The sequence below is a fragment of the Oncorhynchus keta genome, chromosome 29, assembly GCF_023373465.1.
Source record: "Oncorhynchus keta strain PuntledgeMale-10-30-2019 chromosome 29, Oket_V2, whole genome shotgun sequence".
NCBI lineage: Eukaryota > Metazoa > Chordata > Actinopteri > Salmoniformes > Salmonidae > Oncorhynchus > Oncorhynchus keta.
In genome coordinates, this window is record NC_068449.1 from 36,524,914 (window position 1) to 36,548,204 (window position 23,291).

A 23,291-nucleotide genomic window follows, 5' to 3' on the forward strand; every position below is an offset into this window, starting at 1 on the left:
TAACTGCCTGTTCAGGGGCAGAACGACAGATTTGTACCTTGTCACCTTGTCAGCTCGGGGGTTTGAACTCGCAACCTTCCGGTTACTAGTCCAACGCTCTAACCACTAGGCTACGCTGCCGCCCTATTGGTAAATAGCCCACCCATTTTCACCTACCTCATTCCCATACTGTTTTTATACTGTTTTTATTTATTTTTCTGCTCTTTTGCACACCAATATCTCTACCTGTACATGACCATCTGATCATTTATCACTCCAGTGTTAATCTGCAAAATTGTAATTATTCGTCTACCTCCTCATGCCTTTTGCACACATTGTATATAGACTGCCCCTTTTTTTCTACTGTGTTATTGACTTGTTAATTGTTTACTCCATGTGTAACTCTGTGTTGTCTGTTCACACTGCTATGCTTTATCTTGGCCAGGTCGCAGTTGCAAATGAGAACTTGTTCTCAACTAGCCTACCTGGTTAAATAAAGGTGAAATAAAAAATAATAATAATAAAAAAGCTCACAGATCACTCACTGCACCTGTACATAGCCAATCTGTAAATAGCCCATCCAACTATCTCATCCCCATATTGTTTTTTGCTCCTTTGCACCCCAGTATCTCTCCTTGCACATTCATCTTCTGCACATCTATCACTCCAGTGTTTAAATGCTAAATTGTAATTACGTCGCCACTACGGCCTATTTATTGCCTTAGCTCCCTAATCTTACCTCATTTTCACACACTGTATACAGATTCTTTCCCTATTGTTATTGACTGTACGTTTGTTTATTCCATGTGTAACTCTGCGTTGTTGTTTGTGTTGCACTGCTTTGCTTTATCTTGGCCAGGTCACAGTTGTAAATGAGAACTTGTTCTCAACTGGCCTATCTGGTTAAATAAAGGTGAAATAAAACAGAGACCATTCTCATCTGTATTAGGATTCTGTTCTCATGGTCTGGAACACCCACCCACTCACAGACCAAGAGGCAAGGACCAAATACCTCCTTTTCTTTATACTGTTATCACTTTGACACTTGCTAAGCAACCGTTTGTAAAATATTAAACACTGTTGTGGGCAAATTTCCCCTGTTTCCATCTGTGAGTAGGAATGTGCGTTTTGGCTCAAGGATCACAACTTGACATAACCACCATAGTGGCCCACTGAGTATAATTGCAACACTGAGTCATTTGTACAAATCCACCCATGTCTACTGTCTTCCATAGCACTCCATTAGAAAATAGCCATTATTACAAGAGCCATTATTATAAGCATACAGTAGGTCTAAAGTGCTTTAAAGAGAGAGAGAGAGAGAGAGAGAGAGAGAGAGAGAGAGAGAGAGAGAGAGACGCTCTAAATAAATAAATACGGCAGTGAGAATAGTGAGAGCATCCTGAACTATCATTCTCACCAAAACAACTGACATTATGTGAAGCTGATGAACGTCCCATTTGTCAGAACCGCTCATGTTTTCTTGCACATATCAACAATAAGTGTAAAAATGATATGAATATTTTTGACAATATAAATACTTTTATGTCTCGCCTGTCTGCAAGGGGGCATAGCAGATTTTTGTCCCACTTTAGTATGCGCCTTCCGGTTGTCAGCAGTAAGTTTGTTTCGGTGTTCTTGACCTCCCAAGATGGCTGGTGTTCGATCCCTGGGTGCACTCTCCAGAATTACAGCAAAGAGATACAACGTCCTCTCAGGTAAAATTGTGTTGAAATGTGTGGAATTGATTCCAAAGTCAACTGTCTTTCAACGGTTTAGCCATGTTTTGGAAACCCGACGCGTCTCTATTGGAGATGCAGCTAACTTGGCTGGCTAGCTAGCTACCACTGGTATATACTTCTGGCAGCTAGTTAACGTTAGCTAATTAATTTAGTTTGCCAGCAACAAAACGTTACTAGACACCTCTCGGTATAGATACATATTTGTTATTCATTTAGATGAAGATAACACGTTCAATTGAGTAAACTTTCACCGCCTGAGCAAATTACTTTGCTAGATAGCTTCGTCACATGAATGGAGTTCACTAGCTAACGTTAGCTGGCTAATGTTAGTCTAGTTGGCTAGCTAACTATGATCACTCACTCACTCACTCATCGTCAAGTCAAACTTTTCCTGCAATTTTGTTATCTAAACACATCTACACTTTACAATAAACGCTTCCATTTGCCATTCATTGTTTAACAAAATATCAACGTGTCCCTGACTGATGGAGTGGTAGCTCGGGAATCTAGGTGAGAGGTCAGTGTCTTGAGGTCAAACCATAGAGCAGGCAGGCAATCATCATCATCTACACTGAAAATATATATATATATATATATATATATATATATATATATATATATATATATATATATATGTATGTGTGTGTGTGTGTGTATATGGTATTTATAATATAAAAGCAACATGTATAGTGTTGGTCCCATGTTTCATGGACTGAAAAAAGGAAAACGAATTCTTAATTGGCTGGGGCTGGCTCTCCACTGGGTGGGCCTGGCTGCCAAGAGAGTGGGCCTATGCCCCCCAAGGAAGAAATTACAAATAAATTGTAGACTGCAAATTGACCGCAAGCCCAAACAGATATAATATTATGACTAAAATGTAACAATTTAAAACCTTGCTTACATTTGTATATGATCATGTATCTCTATGTGTGGGAATACTTTGGAACAGATTTTTAAAATAAAAATGGATTGGAGCTGATTTCCTTGTTTTTAGTCTTATGTCCATCAAAAAATATAAATAAATGTTGCTCAGCACTTTGGGGGAGGGGGGCTTGTCATCAAAACGAAATGGGAGTTCTCACCCCCAGGCTGAGAATAAATAAAGTTTTGCCTTATTTAACTTCCCATACAGAGACACATGTATCACCTAAGATAGATAGCTGTATGTTTTCTTGTTATCATTTGTAACTAGCTGAATTAAATGTAACCCTTTTCTTGTTTTATATTTTTAGATATCTCATGTCGTACCTTTTCAGTTGCACCTGCTATGTCAGGTAAGTTGAAAGACTGGTTAGTGGGATATTAACTAATTTGATTAGCCTAATAAAAGTATGGAGTTTGTTAATTTGATATATTGTTATGAGATATTCTCTCTATTTGCACAGCCCGAACCCATGTCAACTATGAAGTCAAAGAGGATGTGGCAGTTATTCGGATGAATGACCCAACTTCCAAGGTAATTTACATAAAGATAATTGCATCTTCCTTTACATTTTTCATGCATGAGACTGAAATCTGAATCTGTCTTTTGTGTCTGCAGGTTAACACTCTGTCGGTCCAAATGCAGAATGAGATGATAGAAGTATTTAATGAGGTCTTGGCCAATGATGCAGTCCAGAGTGCTGTCCTAATCTCCTCCAAGCCTGGTTGCTTCATTGCAGGAGCTGACATCAAGTCAGTCACACCTTTCACATTATATTATAGAAAATATTAGCTTTGGTGACACTTAGGTCTACATGCTGTGTACTCAAAATGCTGAACTCATTCTTGTTTGATGTTCTGATACCTAGGCCTACAAAATATTGAAAATGTTGCATTTTAGTCTAGTATAAAGTATTTCAGCACTATGCAAGGTTCTTGGGTACTAGGTTCTAAGTGTTGTGATTAGTGTTGCTAAGGAAGGGTATATTACTTGAAACTGTCAGTTTTCCAGGTAACTAAGAATTTTGGTTAGCATACCTTTTTTGTCATCAGATGACATCTATTGGCCTTTTTGAATACTTCAGATTATCACAGGTGTCTGTAATTAAGAACACTTTCCTAATAGTAAGTTGCATGTACACCCCCCCCCACAGAACAGCCTCAACTAGGTTTGGACACCTACTAATTCTAGGGTTTTTCCTTTTAGTTGTACTATTTTCTACGTTGTAGAGTAATAGTGAATACATCAAAACTCTGAAATAACACATGGAATCATGTACTAACCAAAAAATATATATATTTTATATTTGAGTTTCTTCAAATTAGCCACCCTTTGCCTTGCAAGGCACACGCTTGTCATTCTCTCAACCGGCTTCATGAGGTAGTCACCTGGAATGCATTTCAATTAACAGGTGTGCCTTTTTAAAAGTTCATTTGTGTAATTTATTTTCCTTCCTAATGCATTTGAGCCAATCTGTTGCGTTGTGACAAGGTAGGGGTGGTGTACAGAAGATAGCCCTATTTGGAAAAAGACCAAGTCCATATTATGGCAAGAACAGCTCAAATAAGCAAAGAGAAACGACAGTCCATCATTACTTTAAGACATGAAGGTCAGTCAATCTGGTAAATTTCAATAATAATAAGTTTCTTCAAGTGCAGTTGCAAAAACCATCAAGCGCTATGATGAAACCGGCTCCCATGAGGACCGCCACAGGAAAGGAAGACCCAGAGTTACCTCTGCTGCACAGGATAAGTTAGTGACCAGCTTCAGAAATTGCATCCCAAATAAATGCTTTACAGAGTAACAGATGCATCTCAACATCAACTGTTCAGAGTAGACTGCGTGGGTCAGGCATTCATGGTCAAATTGCTGCAAAGAAACCTACTGAAGGACACCAATAAGAAGAGACTTGCTTGGGCCAAGAAACACGCGCAATGGACATTAGACCGGTGGAAATCTGTCCTTTGGTCTGTTGAGTCCAAATCTGAGAGATTTGGTTCGAACCGCTGTATCTTTGTGAGACGCAGAGTAGGTGAACGGATGATCTCCGCATATGCTCTCCGCCAGAAGCATACCACTCTGCATACCACTGCTTGCTTGCTTCTGAAGCTAAGCAGGGTTGGTCCTGGTCAGTCCCTGGATGGGAGACCAGATGCTGCTGGAAGAGGTGTTGGAGGGACAGTAGGAGGCACTCTTTCCTCTGGTCTAAAAAAAATGTCCCAATGCCCCAGGGCAGTGATTGGGGACACTGCCCAGTGTAGGGTGCCGTCTTTCGGATGGGACTTTAAAGGGGTGTCCTGACGCTCTGAGGTCATTAAAGATCCCATGGCACTTATTGTAAGAGTAGGGGTGTTAACCCCGGTGTCCTGGCTAAATTCCCAATCTGGCCCTCAAACCATCACGGTCACCTAATAATCCCCAGTTTACAATTGGCTCATTCATCCCCCTCCTCTCCCCTGTAACTATTCCTCAGGTCGTTGCTGTAAATGAGAACGTGTTCTCAGTCAACTTACCTGGCAAAATGGATGGAGCGAGACATGTCCAAGATGTGCTCAATTGGATTCAGGTCTGGGGAACGGGCGGGCCAGTCCATAGCATCAATGCCTTCCTCTTGCAGGAACTGCTGACACACTCCAGCCAACATGAGGTCTAGCATTGTCTTGCATTAGGAGGAACCCTGGGCCAACCGCACCAGCATATGGTCTCACAAGGGGTCTGAGGATCTCATCTCGGTACCTAATGGCAGTCAGGCTACCTCTGGCGAGCACATGGAGGGCTGTGCGGCCCCCCAAAGAAATGCCACCCCACACCATGACTGACCCACCGCCAAACCGGTCATGCTGGAGGATGGTGCAGGCAGCAGAACGTTCTCCACGGTGTCTCCAGACTGTCACGTGCTCAGTGTGAACCTGCTTTCATCTGTGAAGAGCACATGGCGCCAGTGGCGAATTTGCCAATCTTGGTGTTCTCTGGAAAATGCCAAACGTCCTGCACGGTGTTGGGCTGTAAGCACAACCCCCACCCTCGGGCCATCATACCACCCTCATGGAGTCTGTTTCTGACCGTTTGAGCAGACACATGCACATTTGTGGCCTGCTGGAGGTCATTTTGCAGGGCTCTGGTAGTGCTCCTCCTGCTCCTCCTTGCACAAAGGCAGAGGTAGCGGTCCTGCTCTGGGTTGTTGCCCTCCTACGGGCTCCTCCACGTCTCCTGATGTACTGGCCTGTCTCCTGGTAGTGCCTCCATGCTCTGGACACTACGCTGACAGACACAGCAAGCCTTCTTGCCACAGCTCGCATTGATGTTCCATCCTGTGTGGGTTGTAGACTCCGTCTCATGCTACCACTAGAGTGAAAGCACCGCCAGCATTCAAAAGTGACCAAAACATCAGCCAGGAAGCATAGGAACTGAGAAGTGGTCTGTGGTTACCACCTGCAGAACCACTCCTTTATTGGGGGTGTCTTGCTAATTGCCTATAATTTCCACCTGTTGTCTATTCCATTTGCACAACAGCATGTGAAATGTATTGTCCATCAGTGTTGCTTCCTAAGTGGACAGTTTCACAGAAGAATTTCACAGAAGTGTGATTGACTTGGAGTTACATTGTGTTGTTTAAGCGTTCCCTTTAATTTTTTGAGCAGTGTATTTGTGTGTGTATGTATATATATATATATGATAGATGGCCATGACTCTATGGTGGACTATGTTATACGGCTACTCCTGAGTTACTATTGAGGTGTGGTGTCTTTCTGGCGTCTCTCGACTGCTGTAGCATCACTCAAGTGTGAGCTGCATTATGGCAGAAGTGAAGAGTAGCTGGCTACGAGTCCAGTTGCTAGTACGGAATTCTAACTTAATAATTCTACTACGAAGCCACAGACTGCATGGATGGTGCTGCCTGCCTGCTCCCAGCTCTCCCCTTTGACCACCTCCCTCTGCTGACATCAATCAAGCCATGAACTTTATCAACCTTCAGTCTCTTGACCGTCTATCTACTCATGATTGTTGTTTTTAAATGGCTTGTTTAAAAAAAAAAAGTTTGCTTTACAGCGCTATGAGATTTATTTGTGTAATTAATAGCGCTATTACCCAAGTTACTATATATGACCAAAATTACAGAAGATTCCGCTAACTTTTCTAAGTTAACTGTAGCTTTGCAACCCTAACTCTTATCTCCACACACACTCTCTCTTCTCTCCTTTGCAGCATGATCCAGGCCTGTAACACCTCAGAAGAGGTCACAAAGCTCTCTCAGGAGGGACAGAAGATGTTTGCGAGGATTGAAAAGTCTCCCAAACCTATTGTTGCAGCCATCAATGGCCCCTGCTTAGGAGGAGGCTTAGAGGTGAACAAAGTGGCTACCATTTACACTGTTTTGTTGTAATCGCAGTGTTTAATTTGGAAATGGGGAGATGACGGAACCAAAAGTGAGTCCAAGAGGGTGGTGACCTGGGGGGCTCTGAGGTACCGGAACACATGAATGACAGGCTACTTTGACACTGACAATCTGAGATCAATAAAAAAAACGACCTTGTCTTGAATCCATCAATAGTGTAAGTCTAGGTGTATGGCGACACATGTTGTACAATATAAAGAGGAAATTATAGTCCTAGAAAAGCTTTCCAGTTTCACTGACTCACCCAGTGATGTGCAGCTCACTCACTGGCGATTGGCTGATACGCTTGTGCCAAAAGCTTCTCTCTTTTACTTTGAATGATCAGCATTGTTTTACAATGGGCCTATTTGGAAGTTGATGACTTAGTAGCCTACAGACAGATAAGTCTTCTCTTTTCAGCAGGATCCATTGGCTTTTTAATCTGTCCCCCCCTCGCGATTCTATTTGAAATAATTGGCCTGTTTTCCCTACATGATGTTCACTGACAGATTTGCCGCACGTTCACGACTGTAGACCTGCCTTGTGACTGAGCTACACACAATCCACAGCTGGACTATTTAATACAATTATTACCTTTTTTTCTTTTCTTTTTTTCAATTCTCCGTGGATTAATTATAGGCCTACTCCTGGTGTAGTATTCTGAATTATTACATTTCTTTCTGAACAGACAGCAGTAATTCTATATCTTTGGCAAATGTATTTCAATTTATCAGTGGTGCTGCAGGACCCTTCCCACGGCTATGATTCTAATAAGGAAAAAATAAAGTGGAGAGATGAGTTGCAGGCTCATGTCTAATCAGAGCTGGGAGAGAGATCCTAGAAAGACTTGTCTCTCTCACCTTTATTTTATTTGACCTTTATTTAACTAGGCAAGTCAGTTAAGAACAAATGTCTTATTTTCACCTTAGCAAGAGCCACGAGTTGGTCTCTAGGCTAGAATGTTGTGCAAACCATAAACTCGGTCCGGCCAACCCAAATCAATTCTTACAATATCGGGCACAGTTTTTTTACATTACGATTTTTTTTTACGGGGCATGAGAACTACAGAGAAGTCAACTTGAATTGACTGTGATTGCTTTTATTTGAATCTTTACATTGAAAACAAACAAAAATAATAATAATAATCATGCCACGAGAGGTACTGGATCCTGGGAAATGGGTTCCGGACGGAAACAGTCAAACTGAGAGGCGCCAGATCCAGTTGCGTCAGGAAGGAAATTCTGCTAAATGACTTAAATGTAAATGTAAGGAAATTGATTTCTCGGCGTGAGCATCAGGAATACAAAATGTACATAGATGGGACAAAGGTCAATAACATACAGACGTTAAGTCCTAAGGTACATCATATTATTCCAGTATTACGTATCAAAACAAATGTAATTATTCTCAATTAACAAGACCAATTTGAGTTTAGTTCCTTTTCTCCCAAGTTATGTTATTTTCTAAATGCAATGTTTAATGTGTTGTGTGTTTAGTTTGCCATCGCCTGTCAGTATAGAGTTGCTACTAAGAGCAAAAAGACTGTCCTTGGTACTCCTGAGGTGATGCTTGGTCTTCTACCTGGAGCTGGTGGAACACAGAGACTCCCTAAAATGGTCAGTATCTGGCAAAATACTTTATAAATCCATAAACTGTACCTGAATAGCACAGTAACTTTGATCTACAATAGTATTTCAGAGTGATATTAGTGCAATGCAACAGTAAATCATAGTCGCTACAGTATGCACACTGACAACTGCAGAGGGCTTCAGTATTCTTAAGTTGATCAGCTTTGCAGCACGGATTTTGCCTGTTGTAGCAGTGTTTGATTTTCTTGATTTGAGTTCAGCAGATAATTTTTTTTATTTATTTATATATATATATATATATATATATATATATATATATATATATATATATTTTTTTTTTTCAATGGAATGTTGTCATAAATATCAATATGTTGTCTTCAGGTGGGTATTCCCGGTGCCTTTGACATGATGCTGACAGGAAGAAACATCAGGGCAGACAAAGCCAAGAAGATGGGTCTGGTCCACCAGCTAGTGGACCCACTAGGTATAGTAATCGCTCAACTAATTTGAATCAATATTATAGTAAATATATGTTTATTGATGAAATGTTCATTGAGATTCTTTAAAAAAAAATGTTTTACGGGTCAGGTACTTTCAGGTCCGGTATCTAAATGCTTCTAATTTATGCCCTTTTGATCTTCCAGGACCTGGATTGAAGAGTCCAGAGGAGAGGACCATTGAGTACCTGGAGGAGGTTGCCATACAGTGTGCCAAAGGAATCGTCAACAAGAAGATCTCTCTCACCAAGGAGAAAGGCATGATGCAGAGTAAGTATTAGACCCAAATACAATGTAGATATACATGGCACTTAGTATAGTGCCCAAAAACAAAGGCTCATGCCAAGAATGACTTACTATACAGTTGTGGCCAAATATATTGGCACCCTTCTTAAATAATTCTCTATTTCTTGTAAAATAAATTGAAATAAAAAAATCCACAACTTGTTACTGGATTTTCAACATTGCAGAACCAATGTTTTTGTTAACTTAAAGGTGCAATATGCAGAAATTGCTCTGCCATTTCCTTATTGCTAAAACTCTAATAGTTCGCCTAATTTCAGGTATATGACAAAACAAGCAACCAAAGTGTAGAGAATCATTGTACCATCTAAACTGCTCTGAAATTATTATTATTGATTTTTTTAACCTTTATTTAACTAGGCAAGTCAGTTAAGAACAAATTCTTATTTTCAATGACGGCCTAGGAACAGTGTGTTAACTGCCTGTTCAGGGATAGAACGACAGATTTGTACCTTGTCAGCTCGGGGGTTTGAACTTGCAACCTTTTGGTTACTAGTCCAATGCTCTAACCACTAGGCTACCACAAATATTTTGTTTTCAGCTGTTTGAAGCTGGTGTACAAAACCAAAAGTAAAGACACAAAAAACTGACTTATGAACAGGAAGCATACAAATGGCACGCACAGAACAGATCTACTGCTTCTTAGACATGCTTTCAATGAGAATTACAGATCTGTAACTTTCATTTCTATGTTAATTTGGTTGATCCCTTAAAAAGTTACACATTGCAGCGTTAAGTTTATAATTTTAATTTAGAAAATAAAGACAAATGGCAAGGACAAAATGATTGGAGCTGGTACTTGTTTAATCAGCCTTTGGCCAAGACAAACACTTTTTTTTTTTAATTATTTTTTTTTTTTAATCACGGAGCTGATCTGTTTCCAAAGAGCTCTAATTTTGTTTAATTGGTCAAATTGCTAATAGAAGGGTGGAGCAAACTCAATAATGGATGTGAGAAGCACCTGTTGGGGGTTATCTTTGCCAAAGGCATTATATTTGCTTGTTTTGTCACAAATTGAAGTTAGGCAAATTATTCTAATTTTAGCAAATGGTGGAGCGATTTCTGCATAGTGCTCCTTTTTAGATTTACAAAAATACAATTTGTCCTGCAATGTTGGAAATACAATAAGTTTTTCAATTTCAACTTAATTTAGAAGAAATGGGGAATTTGGCCACACCTCTGTATAAAATCTACATAAAACAAAGGCAGGCTTTTTAAATGTAGGCCTCTCATGGTTGTTGTTTTCCAACCTTGCCATATGTTACCATCACCTTGTTTTCTTTTCACTCCTTCCTCTGCAGAAGTCCAAGATTATGTAATGGGCATTGAGTTTGTGCGGCAACAGATCTACAAAACTGTCACAGCCAAAGTCATGAAGATGAGCAAGGGACTGTATCCTGCCCCCTTGAAAATCATTGAGGTAGGAGGAATTTGTCATTTACTTTATCATTCAATAATGATGAGGATGATTTTAGTGAGATAATGATATGAAGTGGCAGCTGTTTTTGAAAGTAGATGCAGAGCTCCAGAATGGGTTCACTCACACCGTGGTTTTCTTAAAAGACACTTAGGACTTCTCATTCCCCTTTCTCCCCCGTCAGAGTGTGAAGGCTGGCTTGGAGCAGGGCCCAGATTCTGGCTATTTGGCAGAAGCACAGGTGAGAGAATATACATTGAATTAGATTAGATTGATTATGAATACTGTAAAAATGCATAATGTGCTTATCAATAAGTTGAATGGTTTTGTATGAAACATTTTACAATTATTATTTTGTTACAGAACTTTGGCAAACTGGCAATGACCTCTGAATCAAATGCGCTGATTGGCCTTTACCACGGCCAGGTGGCATGCAAGAAGAACCGCTTTGGAGTCCCTGAGAGACCTGTGAAGTAAGTGATGACCTTTGACCCAAAACTAGTTAAATGGCTATATTTTGGTTTTAATTAGTGAGAAATGCAAATTGTATTACAAATATTAGAATACTGATCAGAAGCAGCTCTGAGATCTCTGGAGCTCAAAACATTTATGCTGATAGGTCATGCCATTAACCCCTTACACTTGTGGGAATTAGCCTATATGGATAGGGCGAAATAGAAGTTTTCCTTTATTGTAATTTTCATTGACACCCCTCCCCCATCACTCTCCTTCTTGGTCAAATAGTCCTCACACAGCCTGGAGGTGCGTTTTGGGTCATTGTCCTGTTGGAAAAACAAATGATAACCCACTAAGCGCAAACCAGATGGATGGGGTATCGCTGTGGTAGTAGACATGCTGGTTAAGTGTGCCTTGAATTCTAAATAAATCAGTGTCACCAGCAAAGCACCATCACACCACCTCTGTGCTTTACGGTGGGAACCACACATGTGGAGATCATCTGTTCACCTACTCTGCGTCTCACCAAGAGACAGCGTTTGGAACCAAAAATCTCAAATTTGGACTCATCAGAACAAAGAACAGATTTCCACCGGTCTAATGTCCATTGCTCGTGTTTCTTGGCCCAAGCAAGTCTCTTCTTATTGGTGTCATTTAGTAGTGGTTTATTTCCCGCCATTTGACCACGAAGGCCTGATTCACGCAGTCTCCTCTGAACAGTTGATGTGTCTGTTACTTGAACTCTGAAGCATTCGTTTGGGATGCAATTTCTGAGGCTGGTAACTCTAATGTACTTACCCTCTGCAGCAGAGGTAACTCTAGGTTTTTCTTTCCTGTGGCGGTCCTCATGAGAGCTAGTTTAATCATAGTGCTTGATGGGTTTTTGTGACTGCACTTGAAGAAACTTTCAAAGTTCTTGAAGTTTACTGGATTGACTGACCTTCATGTCTTAAAGTAATGATGGACTGTCGTTTCTCTTTTCTTATTTGAGCGGTTCTTGCCATAATATGGACTTGGTATTTTACCAAATAGCCTTATCTTCTGTATACCATCCCTACCTTGTCACAGACAACTGATTGTCTCAAACGCATTAAGGAAAGAAATTCCACAAATTAACTTTTAACAAGGCACACATGTTAATTGAAACGCGTTCCTCATGAAATTTGTTGAGAGAATGCCAAGAATGTGCAAAGCTGTCATGAAGGCCAAGGGTGAAGAATCTAAAATATATTTAGATTTGTTTAACACTTTTTTTTAGTTAGTACATTATTCCATATGTGTTATTTCCTTGTTTTGATATCTTTGCTATTATTCTACAATGTAGAAAAATGTAAAAAGAAAAATCCTGGAATGAGTATGTCAACTTTTGACTGGTACTAAAATATATATATATTACTACCACCGTTCAAAAGTTTGGGGTCACTTAGAAATGTCTGTGTTTTGCATGAAAACATGCATGAAATGCAAAATGAATAGGAAATATAGTAAAGACTATATTTGAAATAATGATGTCCTTCAAACTTCGCTTTCGTCAAAGAATCCTCCATTTGCCGCAATTACAGCCTTGCAGACCTTTGGCATTCTACTTGTCAATTTGTTGAGGTAATCTTAAGAGATTTCACTCCATGCTTCCTGAAGCACCTAACACAAGTTGGATTGGCTTGATGGGCACTTCTTACGTACCATACGGTCAAGCTGCTTCCACAACAGCTCAATAGGGTTGAGATCCAGTGACTGTGCTGGCCACTCTGTCCAGTGTGTCTGATCTTTTGCCCATCTTAATCTTTTCTTATTGGCCAGTCTGAGATATGACTTTTTCTTTGCAACGCTGCCTAGAAGGCCAGCATCCTGGAGTCGCCTCTTCAATGTTGATGTTGAGACTAGTGTTTTGCGGGTACTATTTAATGAATCTGACAGTTGAGGACTTGTGAGGCGTCTAAGAAACAAACTAGACACTAATGTACTTGTCCTCTTGCTCAGTTGTGCACCTTGCACCTCCCACTCCTCTTTCTATTCTGGTTAGCGCCAGTTTGCGCTGTTCTGTGAAGGGAGTAATACACAGTGTTGTACGAGATCTTCAGTTTCTTGGAAATTTCTCGCATGAAATAGCCTTCATTTCTCAGAACAAGAATAGACTGACGAGTTTGAGAAGAACGTTCTTTGTTTCTGGCTATTTTGATCCTGTAATCGAACCCACAAATGCTGATGCTCCAGATACTCAACTAGTCTAAAGATGGCCAGTTTTATTGCTTCTTTAATCAGAACAAGAGTTTCCAGCTGTGCTAACATAATTGCAAAAGTGTTTTCTAATGATCAATTAGCCTTTTAAAATGATAAACTTCGATTAGCTAACACAATGTGCCATTAGAACACAGGAGTGATGGTTGCTGATTGTAGGCCACTGTACACCTATGTAGATATTCAATAACAAATCTGCCATTTCCAGCAACAGAAGTAATTTACAACATTAACCATGTCTACACTATTTCTGATCAAATTGATGTTATTTTAATGGACAAAGAAATGTGCTTTTCTTTCAAAAACAAGGACATTTCTTAGTGACCCCAAACTTTTGAACGGTAGTGTATACTAAATAAATAAATCTCGTTCAACCAACAGCCTAATGACTGAACAGTCGACTAATTGGGGTCAGCCCTAGTAAAGAGTTAACCTGGTAACTGGAAATATAGTAATTTCAAAAATCCTCCTTGGTGGACAATCATTTCAATCTATTGTATTCTAACCATGTGTTTCTTCATCCCTGATCCACCAGGAACCTGGCCATCTTGGGAGCAGGTCTGATGGGTGCAGGCATTGCCCAGGTGACTGTGGACAAGGGCATTCACACTGTCCTGAAAGACACCACTGTGGAGGGCCTGAGCAGGGGCCAGCAGCAGGTCTACAAAGGGTGGGTTTACCAGAGAGCGATAGGTCACTGCTAACTAGCTATCGATTCTACATCGGCTACACAATGTCCTGGTTGTCTGGCATATGGGGTCACAGACAGGACGGTTGCAGTAAAAACTCATAGAAATGGTTTCCTACAGATTAAGTCTGGTCTTGGACTAAGAAGCATTTTTATTGGAGATTCTCTATTTTTTTTTTTGCACAGGACTAGGCTTAATCTGTGTCTGGGGAACCGGCCATAGTTCACCAAAATTACATCATGGTTTCGTTACTCTGTAAGCAGTCTATGGACAAGGTATGACAGCAATCCATGCTTTGGTATAGTTTCCCTGGCACTGTTTCCACATGCTTACGTTTTAGTAATTGTGGCATGTGTTTGCATTTTTCACTTATAATGTTAAAATGATTTGACCTTGAGCTTCACAATCAATTTGAGATACTTTTGGATGATTTGGACATGTGAAAAATGCTAGTATCCCTTCACATGAATGGGATTTGTGCCACAAATGCTAAATGGTTAGCATGTGGCTACAGTGCCAGGGAAACTAAACTAAAGCATGAAATGCTGTCATACCTTGTCCATAGACTGCTTAGAGGGTAAGGAAACCAATGTGGCATTTGGGTGAACTATTACATTTACATGAGCAATTAGCCTTCCTGGGCACATCAACAGATTTTTCACCTAGTGAAAAACTACTGTCCTAAAGCGCTTAAATGGTAGGCTACCTGTCACCCGGTTCCCTATCCCTTTAAAGATTAGTTGTAGTTGTTGAAGGGACTAAATTAATGTTGTTGAACCTGCCCTAATCACTCTTGACAGACTGTTAACATAAAATGTAAATTGACTAACTGACATACACGAGATTTGGTTCTAGGTCCCGAGAATAAACCTGCCCTCACTTTCTTCACCAGCCTCAATGACAAAACCAAAAAGAAAACCATCACGTCATTTGAGAGGGACTTCACATTGGCCAGCTTAACTGGCCAGTTGGACTACAGCGGCTTTGAGAAGGCTGACATGGTCATAGAAGCTGTGTTTGAGGACCTCAACATCAAACACAGAGTCATCAAGGAGGTGGAAGCTGTGAGTAGCACTGAATGTTAAAATCAGCGCTGTGTTCATTAGGGCACGGAACAAAAAGCGTTTTCTCACAACACGAATAAGCATTTTTTATTGGACAAGATGTTTGTTCTGAATTAACTTTTGTTTGATCGCAGGTGATCCCCCCTCACTGTATATTTGCTACCAACACGTCTGCTCTCCCCATCAAAGATATCGCTGCTGCTAGCATTAGGCCAGAAAAGGTATGTTTACTTAAGAGTTCAATGGGGTTAACATTCCTGTTTAACAAAAGGCTGTCCCTTATGGATCCCGTTGTCTACAATAACCTCTCTACATGTGTTGTGTGGTTGGGGCTGGGTACTGTGAGAACAAAAAAAAAGTTGTTGCAGTCTCTGTATAAGTAAGCAAGCCTTGGACGAGTAAGCCTTGTCTGAATCAGTACCGCCAATAGGGACAGGAGCTTGTCTCCTGTTTCTGTATTGTAGGCAAGGTTTTAAATGAACCTTTTATTGGTAGCACATGAAAATTTGAGATACTGCCTATATAAATTCTAGCTGCTTTTGAAGCACATGTTGTGCCCTAGAAACTAATATGTAACACTGTAAAGACATTTTGTTTATTATAAAAGCTCAAATGTTGATACGAATACCCGTCATCGAAATTACAAGTCATTTGTGGAGTATTAGATTTCTAGATTGTTTAAAAGCACGAGTTGGTTCTTTGTATAAATGGATACATGTAAATAAAGTTGCATTGTATTTTCTATCGTGTAGGTGATTGGCATGCACTACTTCTCTCCAGTGGACAAGATGCAGCTGTTGGAGATCATCACTACAGATAAGACCTCTAAAGACACCACTGCCTCTGCTGTCGCTGTAGGCCTGAAGCAGGGCAAAGTTATCATCGTTGTTGGGGTGAGTGAGCTTCTGCTCATTGCTTACTTCCTGTATTCTCCCAAAGCGTGTTGATAAGCATAATGATGCTAATACATACATACATACATACATACATACATACATACATACATACATACATACATACATACATACAGTGGGGCAAAAAGGTATTTAGTCAGCCACCAATTGTGCAAGTTCTCCCACTTAAAAAGATGAGAGGCCTGTAATTTTCATCATAGGTACACTTCAACTATGACAGACAAATGAGAAGAAGAAAAAATCTAGAAAATCACATTGTAGGATTTTTAAAATGAATTTATTTGCAAATTATGGTGGAAAATAAGTATTTGGTCACCTACAAACAAGCAAGATTTCTGGCTGTCACAGACCTGTAACTTCTTCTTTAAGAGGCTCCTCTGTCCTCCACTTGTTACCTGTATTAATGGCACCTGTTTGAACTTATTATCAAGTGGGGGCGGCAGGGTAGCCTAGTGGTTAGAGCGTTGGACTAGTAACCGGAAGGTTGCATGTTCAAACCCCGAGCTGACAAGGTACAAATCTGTCGTTCTGCCGCTGAACAGGCAGTTAACCCACTGTTCCAAGGCCGTCATTGAAAATAAGAATTGACTTGCCTAGTTAAATAAAGGTAAAAATAAAAATAAAATTTTTATAAAAGACACCTGTCCACACCCTCAAACAGTCACACTCCAAACTCCACTATGGCCAAGACCAAAGAGCTGTCAAAGGACACCAGAAACAAAATTGTAGACCTGCACCAGGATGGGAAGACTGAATCTGCAATAGGTAAGCAGCTTGGTTTGAAGAAATCAACTGTGGGAGCAATTATTAGGAAATGGAAGACATACAAGACCACTGACAATCTCCCTCGATCTGGGGCTCCACGCAAGATCTCACCCCGTGGGGTCAAAATGATCACAAGAACGGTGAGCAAAAATCCCAGAACCACACGGGGGACCTAGTGAATGACCTGCAGAGAGCTGGGACCAAAGTAACAAAGCCTACCATCAGTAACGCACTACGCCGCCAGGGACTCAAATCCTGCAGTGCCAGACGTGTCCCCCTGCTTAAGCCTGTACATGTCCAGGCCCGTCTGAAGTTTGGAGCATTTGGATGATCCAGAAGAAAATTGGGAGAATGTCATATGGTCAGGTGAAACTAAAATATAACTTTTTGGTAAAAACTCAACTCGTCGTGTTTGGAAGACAAAGAATGCTGAGTTGCATCCAAAGAACACCATACCTACTGTGAAGCATGGGGGTGGAAACATCATGCTTTGGGGCTGTTTTTCTGCAAAGGGACCAGGACGACTGATCCGTGTAAAGGAAAGAATGAATGGGGCCATGTATCGTGAGATTTTGAGTGAAAACCTCCTTCCATCAGCAAGGGCATTGAAAATGAAGCGTGGCTGGGTATTTCAGCATGACAATGATCCCAAACACACCGCTCGGGCAACGAAGGAGTGGCTTCGTAAGAAGCATTTCAAGGTCCTGGAGTGGCCTAGCCAGTCTCCAGATCTCAACCCCATAGAAAATCTTTGGAGGGAGTTGAAAGTCTGTTGCCCAGCAACAGCCCCAAAACATCACTGCTTTAGAGGAGATCTGCATGGAGGAATGGGCCAAAACACCAGCAACAGTGTGTGAAAACCTTGTGAAGACTTACAGAAAACGTTTGACCTCTGTCATTGCCAACAAAGGGTACAGTGCCTTGCGAACCCTTGAACTTTGCGACCCTTTGCCACATTTCAGGCTTCAAACATAAAGATATAAAACTGTATTTTTTGTGTTTTTTTGTGTTTTTGAAATCATGAAGTGGAACGACATTTATTGGATATTTCAAACTTTTTTAACAAATCAAAAACTGAAAAATTGGGAGTGCAAAATTATTCAGCCCCTTTACTTTCAGTGCAGTAAACTCTCTCCAGAAGTTCAGTGAGGATCTCTGAATGATCCAATGTTGACCTAAATGACTAATGATGATAAATACAATCCACCTGTGTGTAATCAAGTTTGAAATATCCAATAAATGTCGTTCCACTTCATGATTGTGTCCCACTTGTTGTTGATTCTTCACAAAAAATACAGTTTTATATCTATGTTTTTGAAGCCTGAAATGTGGCAAAAGGTCGCAAAGTTCAAGGGGCCCGAATACTTTCGCAAGGTACTGTATATAACAAAGTATTGAGAAACTTTTGTTATTGACCAAATACTTATTTTCCACCATAATTTGCAAATAAATTCATTAAAAATCCTACAATGTCATTTTTCTGGATTTTTTTTTCTTCTCGTCTGTCATAGTTGAAGTGTACCTATGATGAAAATTACAGGCCTCTCATCTTTTTAAGTGTGAAAACTTGCACAATTGGTGGCTGACTAAATACTTTTTTGCCCCACTGTATATATATATGTGTGTGCTTTTCATGGGCCCATAATCATTTGTTTTTGTTTGCAGGATGGACCTGGGTTCTACACCACCAGGTGTCTTGCTCCTATGTTAGCTGAGGCAGTGAGACTCCTACAGGTTAGTGTAATTACACACACACACACACACACACTGGACATGTCCGAATGCCCATACTAGCGTACAACATACTTCATCTGCATACTAGGTCGATTTTTCCAAATTGAACAGACCTGCATCGCATTAACCAGCCTGATAACAGCTAATTTGCAATTCAATTAATTTCTCTAAACTGAATAGAATAGCAATGGTTATACACCTTCTCAGGCTGGTTATAGACAGACTATCACATTCGCCCTATAATTAAATGGTTAGCCTAGCTTACAAAACTAGATAAATCCATATGTTGAAATCAAAAGGCCTGATTAACATGACATCAATAACGTATATCCATATACCGAGTCCCCGGTACCGACAAATTCAGAAATCAAAAGATGGTTTAGTAATTACTTTAAAAGCTCTGAGGAAGGCCAAGAAACACTTTTCAATGAGAAAACAGAAATCCACTTTGGTCAAAAAAGCCAGCTCTTCATTTGAACAGTACTTAATGAAAAATACATTAAAGTACTACTTAAGTAGTTTAAAAAAAAATATATATATATATACCTATATTTATTTTACCCTTTTTCGTGGTATCCAATTATTAGTAGTTACTGTCTTGTCTCAACGCTACAACTCCCGTATGGGCTCGGGAGAGACAAAGGTCGAAAGCCAATGTGTCGGAGGAAACACCGTGCACCTGGCCTGGTTAGCGTGCACTGCGCCCGGCCCGCCACAGGAGTCGCTAGTGCGCAATGAGACGGAGGGTTTGGCCAGTAGGAATATCCCTAACTCGGACGACGCTAGGCCAATTGTACGTCGCCCCATAGACCTCCCGGCTGTGACAGAGCCTGGGCTCGAACCCAGAGTCTCTGGTGGCACAGCGATGCAGTGCCTTAGACCACTGCGCCAACCGGGAGGCCACTACTATTTATATTTTTGACTACTTTTACGTCATTACATTCCTAAAGAAAATAATGTATTTTTTTACTCCTCACATTTTCTCCTGACACCCAAAAGTACTTGTTACATTTTGAATGTTTAGCCGGACAGGTAAATTGACTAATTCACGCACGTATCGAGAACATCCCTGTTCATCCCTACTGCCTCTGATCTGGCAGACTCATTTAACACAAATTCTTTGTTTGTAAATTATGTCTGAGTGTTGAACTATGCCCCTGGCTATCTGTAAATATATTTTTTAAAAAACAAGAAAATCTAGTCTGGTTTGCTTAATATAAGAAATGTTTAATGATTTTACCTTTTTAATACTTAAGTATATTTCAAACCAAATTCCTCAAGAAGTCTTTTGCTGGGTTACTTTCACTTGACTCATTTTCTTTGAAGGTGTCTTTTACTCAAGTATGAAAATTGGGTCCTTTTTCCACCACTGTCTGAACACCACCGCAGAAGCTTCTCTATTTGGCATCTTCCCAATTTAAGTAGCCTAGTTTGGTTGTTTAGCTACTTGAAGAGAATTAGGCCCTATCACTCGAAGCCCACCTCTTCCAATGCATTGTAGAAGTGTGCATTGAATTTATTATTTTATTTATTCACGCACTATAAAACGTTCCATTTTCGCATACTGAGAATTTGTAAAGCACGATTGCGTTGTTTCACGTTGTTGGTTAACTTCGGTAGCACATCACCATATCAGATGATCATGTTGTCAAAGTCCAAATGAATATGACATCAGGGCATTTAAAGTATACTTCATTATCACAATGTGAAAACACATTTTTTTCCCTCATTCAAACATCCATACTTGCATCTTAAATAATAGGCTATTTGGAAATGGACACTGTTGTCATATACAATGTTGAATTGGAGGGGGTATTTCATGCGCCCCAATAATAACAATAAAAAAAGATTAACCTGTATGTTGGGCTGTGTGTGTTCTCAGGAGGGAGTTGACCCCAAGAAGCTAGATGCCCTGACCACAGGCTTTGGGTTCCCAGTGGGCGCTGCTACACTGGCTGACGAAGTGGGCATTGACGTGGCTGCCCATGTAGCTGAGGACCTGGGCAAAGCATTCGGATCGAGGTTCGGAGGTGGAAACGTTGAGGTGCTGAAGACTATGGTGGAGAAAGGATTCAAGGGTAAATTATCTTGTTTGTAGGACGTAGAGACAAAGACTCTTTTCTTAATCAATATTTCCTTGACTTTTGCATCCTCTCACCTTGCCTCTTTCTCAAGATGCGTTGGGGAGGGGCTTTGAATATTGTTGTCCATTGAGGTTTGATGAGGCAAGGAGAGCGAGGACGTGTGGAATTGAAGAAAAATGTAGAGTGGCAAATGACATAATGGGAAATGCATGGTCATCATCATTGGTATATCTCATACCCAATTAATTTAATCAACAGGCCGCAAATCAGGGAAGGGCTGCTACGTCTATACGCCAGGACTCAAAAGCAAAGACGTCAACCCCGATATTGAAGACGTCTTGGAGAAATATAAACTGACACCAAATCCGTTAGTGTGAGTAGTAACCACTGGGGAAATGTCCCCTCTAAAGCAAGTTAAAGTACATTGAATGCATGAACAAAAAAAATGTACCTTTTGCATTTGCTAGCTGTTACCAACGGAGCCATATAGGATCATACACACCACCACTTAACCCTGTCTGTATCTTCTCTTTCCAGGTCTTCAGACTCTGATATCCAGTACCGTCTGGTCTCTCGGTTCGTCAACGAAGCAGTTATGTGTCTGCAGGAGGGGATCCTGAACGGCCCTGTGGAGGGAGACATAGGAGCTGTGTTTGGTCTGGGATTCCCCCCTTGCCTTGGAGGTGGGTGTTCACTCCATACCAGGGGTATTCATATGTTATGAGCCTGGCGGTCCGGACAGAGTACTGCTGGTTTTCTGTTCTATATAATTAATTCTGATAATTAACTGCCCCCAAATTAGTGTCCCAGGTCTAAATCAGTCCCTGACTAAAAGAACAAGAATGAAAATCAGCAGTGGAACTGAACTCGAGGTCTAGATTTGAATATTCCTGCTTTATACTATGCTATATACCACTTACAGTACAGTGAGTGTGTACATGTTTAGTATGTGTATCTAATCCCTGTTGGAATTGAACACATTACCTAGCACCATGCTTTTACCAGCTGAGCCACACACACACAGGGTGATCACATGACATGAGCATCAACCAGTTTAGTGTTGTATGTGGTGTTGAACTCTTTTCAGGTTTAACAGTAGGCAGATAGCCTTTTGTTGTGCTACAATTAGGAGTGTTATTGTACCTTCTCTTTGACCTTCCTGTTTAGTTCTTTTCCGGTTTGTGGAGCCGTACTTGACTAAAATAATTTCACTGTCCAATTTGAGTATTTCAGACTGAGCTATCAGATATGCCTATATTATTATAAAATGCTTTCATCATGGGATGACGCTTTTAAAAGGAATCCTACTAACCATGTATAAACCTTCTCTGTTCAGGTCCTTTCCGGTTTGTGGATACCTTTGGTGCCAACAAGCTAGTAGAGAAGATGAAGAGGTATGAGGAGGTTTACGGTAACCACTTTACCCCCTGTCAGCTACTGCTGGATCACGCCAAGGACTCCAGCAAGAGATTCCACAAGTGACTTTCCTCATCACCATGTATCACTACCACCTAATAGCAGGCTGCCATTAGAATGGGCCTAGGCCGTATATTTGTCTGTTAAAGAAATAAGCCCTGAGTTTAAAGAGATGGTTCGGCAATGAAACCCTTTATCTCCTTCCCCAGAGTCAGATTAACTCGTGAAAACCATATGCAAACTATTTTCGAGCAAAGACTGAATGTGAGCTAACGCTAGTTAGCATTGGCTTGCGAAACTACCTCTAACTTCCCTCATTCTGGACGCAGAGACGTACAAATTCTATCCACGAGTTCATCGGACTTTGGGGACATTGATAAAGGGCTTCATTGCCAAAATTTGGAACTATCCCTTTACGTTAAAGTTTGGGTTGCAGAAGAGAAATCATGAAAGTGGCCTGTTTTTACAAATCACTAAACAAAATAAATGTTTTCAAGTGGTAGTCAGAGATTTCAGAATTCATGACGAACAGGAATCTATTTTTTATGGTTTGGTTGTTTTTTTGTATTTTCTGAACATTTTTGACGGTTTCCTTTTTGATAATATTCTACTGTAATATCCATCTGAGGCAGGAGTAGACCCAAGGGGATTCTTAATCTTCTCACAATGCAAATGAAATTCATGGCTACATCCCAAATGGCACCATATTCCCAATGTAGTGCACAACTTTTGATCAGAGCCCTATGGGGCCCTGGTCTATGAGTGCACTATAAAGGGAATAGGGTGCCATTTCAGCCTTCATAAGTGACTGGTCTTGTCCTACACTTCTTGGCTTGTTCATGTTTTATTGATTGTCATCTACTAATGAGGTAAACATTTTTATATGTATTTTTTTTTATATACATTTATCAAGGTCTTTATTCCATGGTTTGGGCAGTGATTGTATGAATATTTAGAGTCAGTAAATTAATAAATAATCATGCTGAAGTCAAATGTGTAGGCCTATGTATATTCTTTGTTTTTCAATGAATGAAAATCAGATTGGGCTAAATGTGTCATTTGTTTACTAGGCCTATTTTGATCGCATGTATTAAAGAATTGCATTAG

General features: G+C 40.4%; 1 protein-coding gene across 1 annotated transcript; it reads left to right on the top strand.

Moving 5' to 3' along the window:
- Positions 1-1,534: 1,534 nt before the first annotated feature.
- On the top strand, positions 1,535-23,177 carry hadhab (hydroxyacyl-CoA dehydrogenase trifunctional multienzyme complex subunit alpha b). The gene is made up of 20 exons (XM_052486488.1): positions 1,535-1,697; positions 2,954-2,995; positions 3,107-3,177; positions 3,262-3,395; positions 6,850-6,988; positions 8,515-8,634; positions 8,989-9,091; positions 9,252-9,374; positions 10,709-10,827; positions 11,009-11,065; positions 11,188-11,297; positions 14,054-14,188; positions 15,100-15,271; positions 15,406-15,492; positions 16,024-16,164; positions 18,616-18,684; positions 20,567-20,762; positions 21,027-21,141; positions 21,306-21,451; positions 22,105-23,177. The coding sequence occupies exons 1-20, from the start codon at positions 1,631-1,633 to the stop codon at positions 22,248-22,250; spliced, it is 2,292 nt and encodes a 763-aa protein (XP_052342448.1). The 5' UTR covers positions 1,535-1,630; the 3' UTR covers positions 22,251-23,177.
- Positions 23,178-23,291: the final 114 nt, after the last annotated feature.

What these genes read in the sequence shown, in the direction of transcription:
- hadhab (XM_052486488.1), top strand. Translation starts at nt 1,631, where the DNA reads ATGGCTGGTGTTCGATCCCTGGGTGCACTCTCCAGAATTACAGCAAAG. An exon ending in CCCCCTTGAAAATCATTGAG is followed by an intron (nt 10,828 to 11,008) that starts GTAGGAGGAATT and finishes CTCCCCCGTCAG; the next exon opens with AGTGTGAAGGCTGGCTTGGA. An exon ending in CTAGCATTAGGCCAGAAAAG is followed by an intron (nt 15,493 to 16,023) that starts GTATGTTTACTT and finishes TCTATCGTGTAG; the next exon opens with GTGATTGGCATGCACTACTT.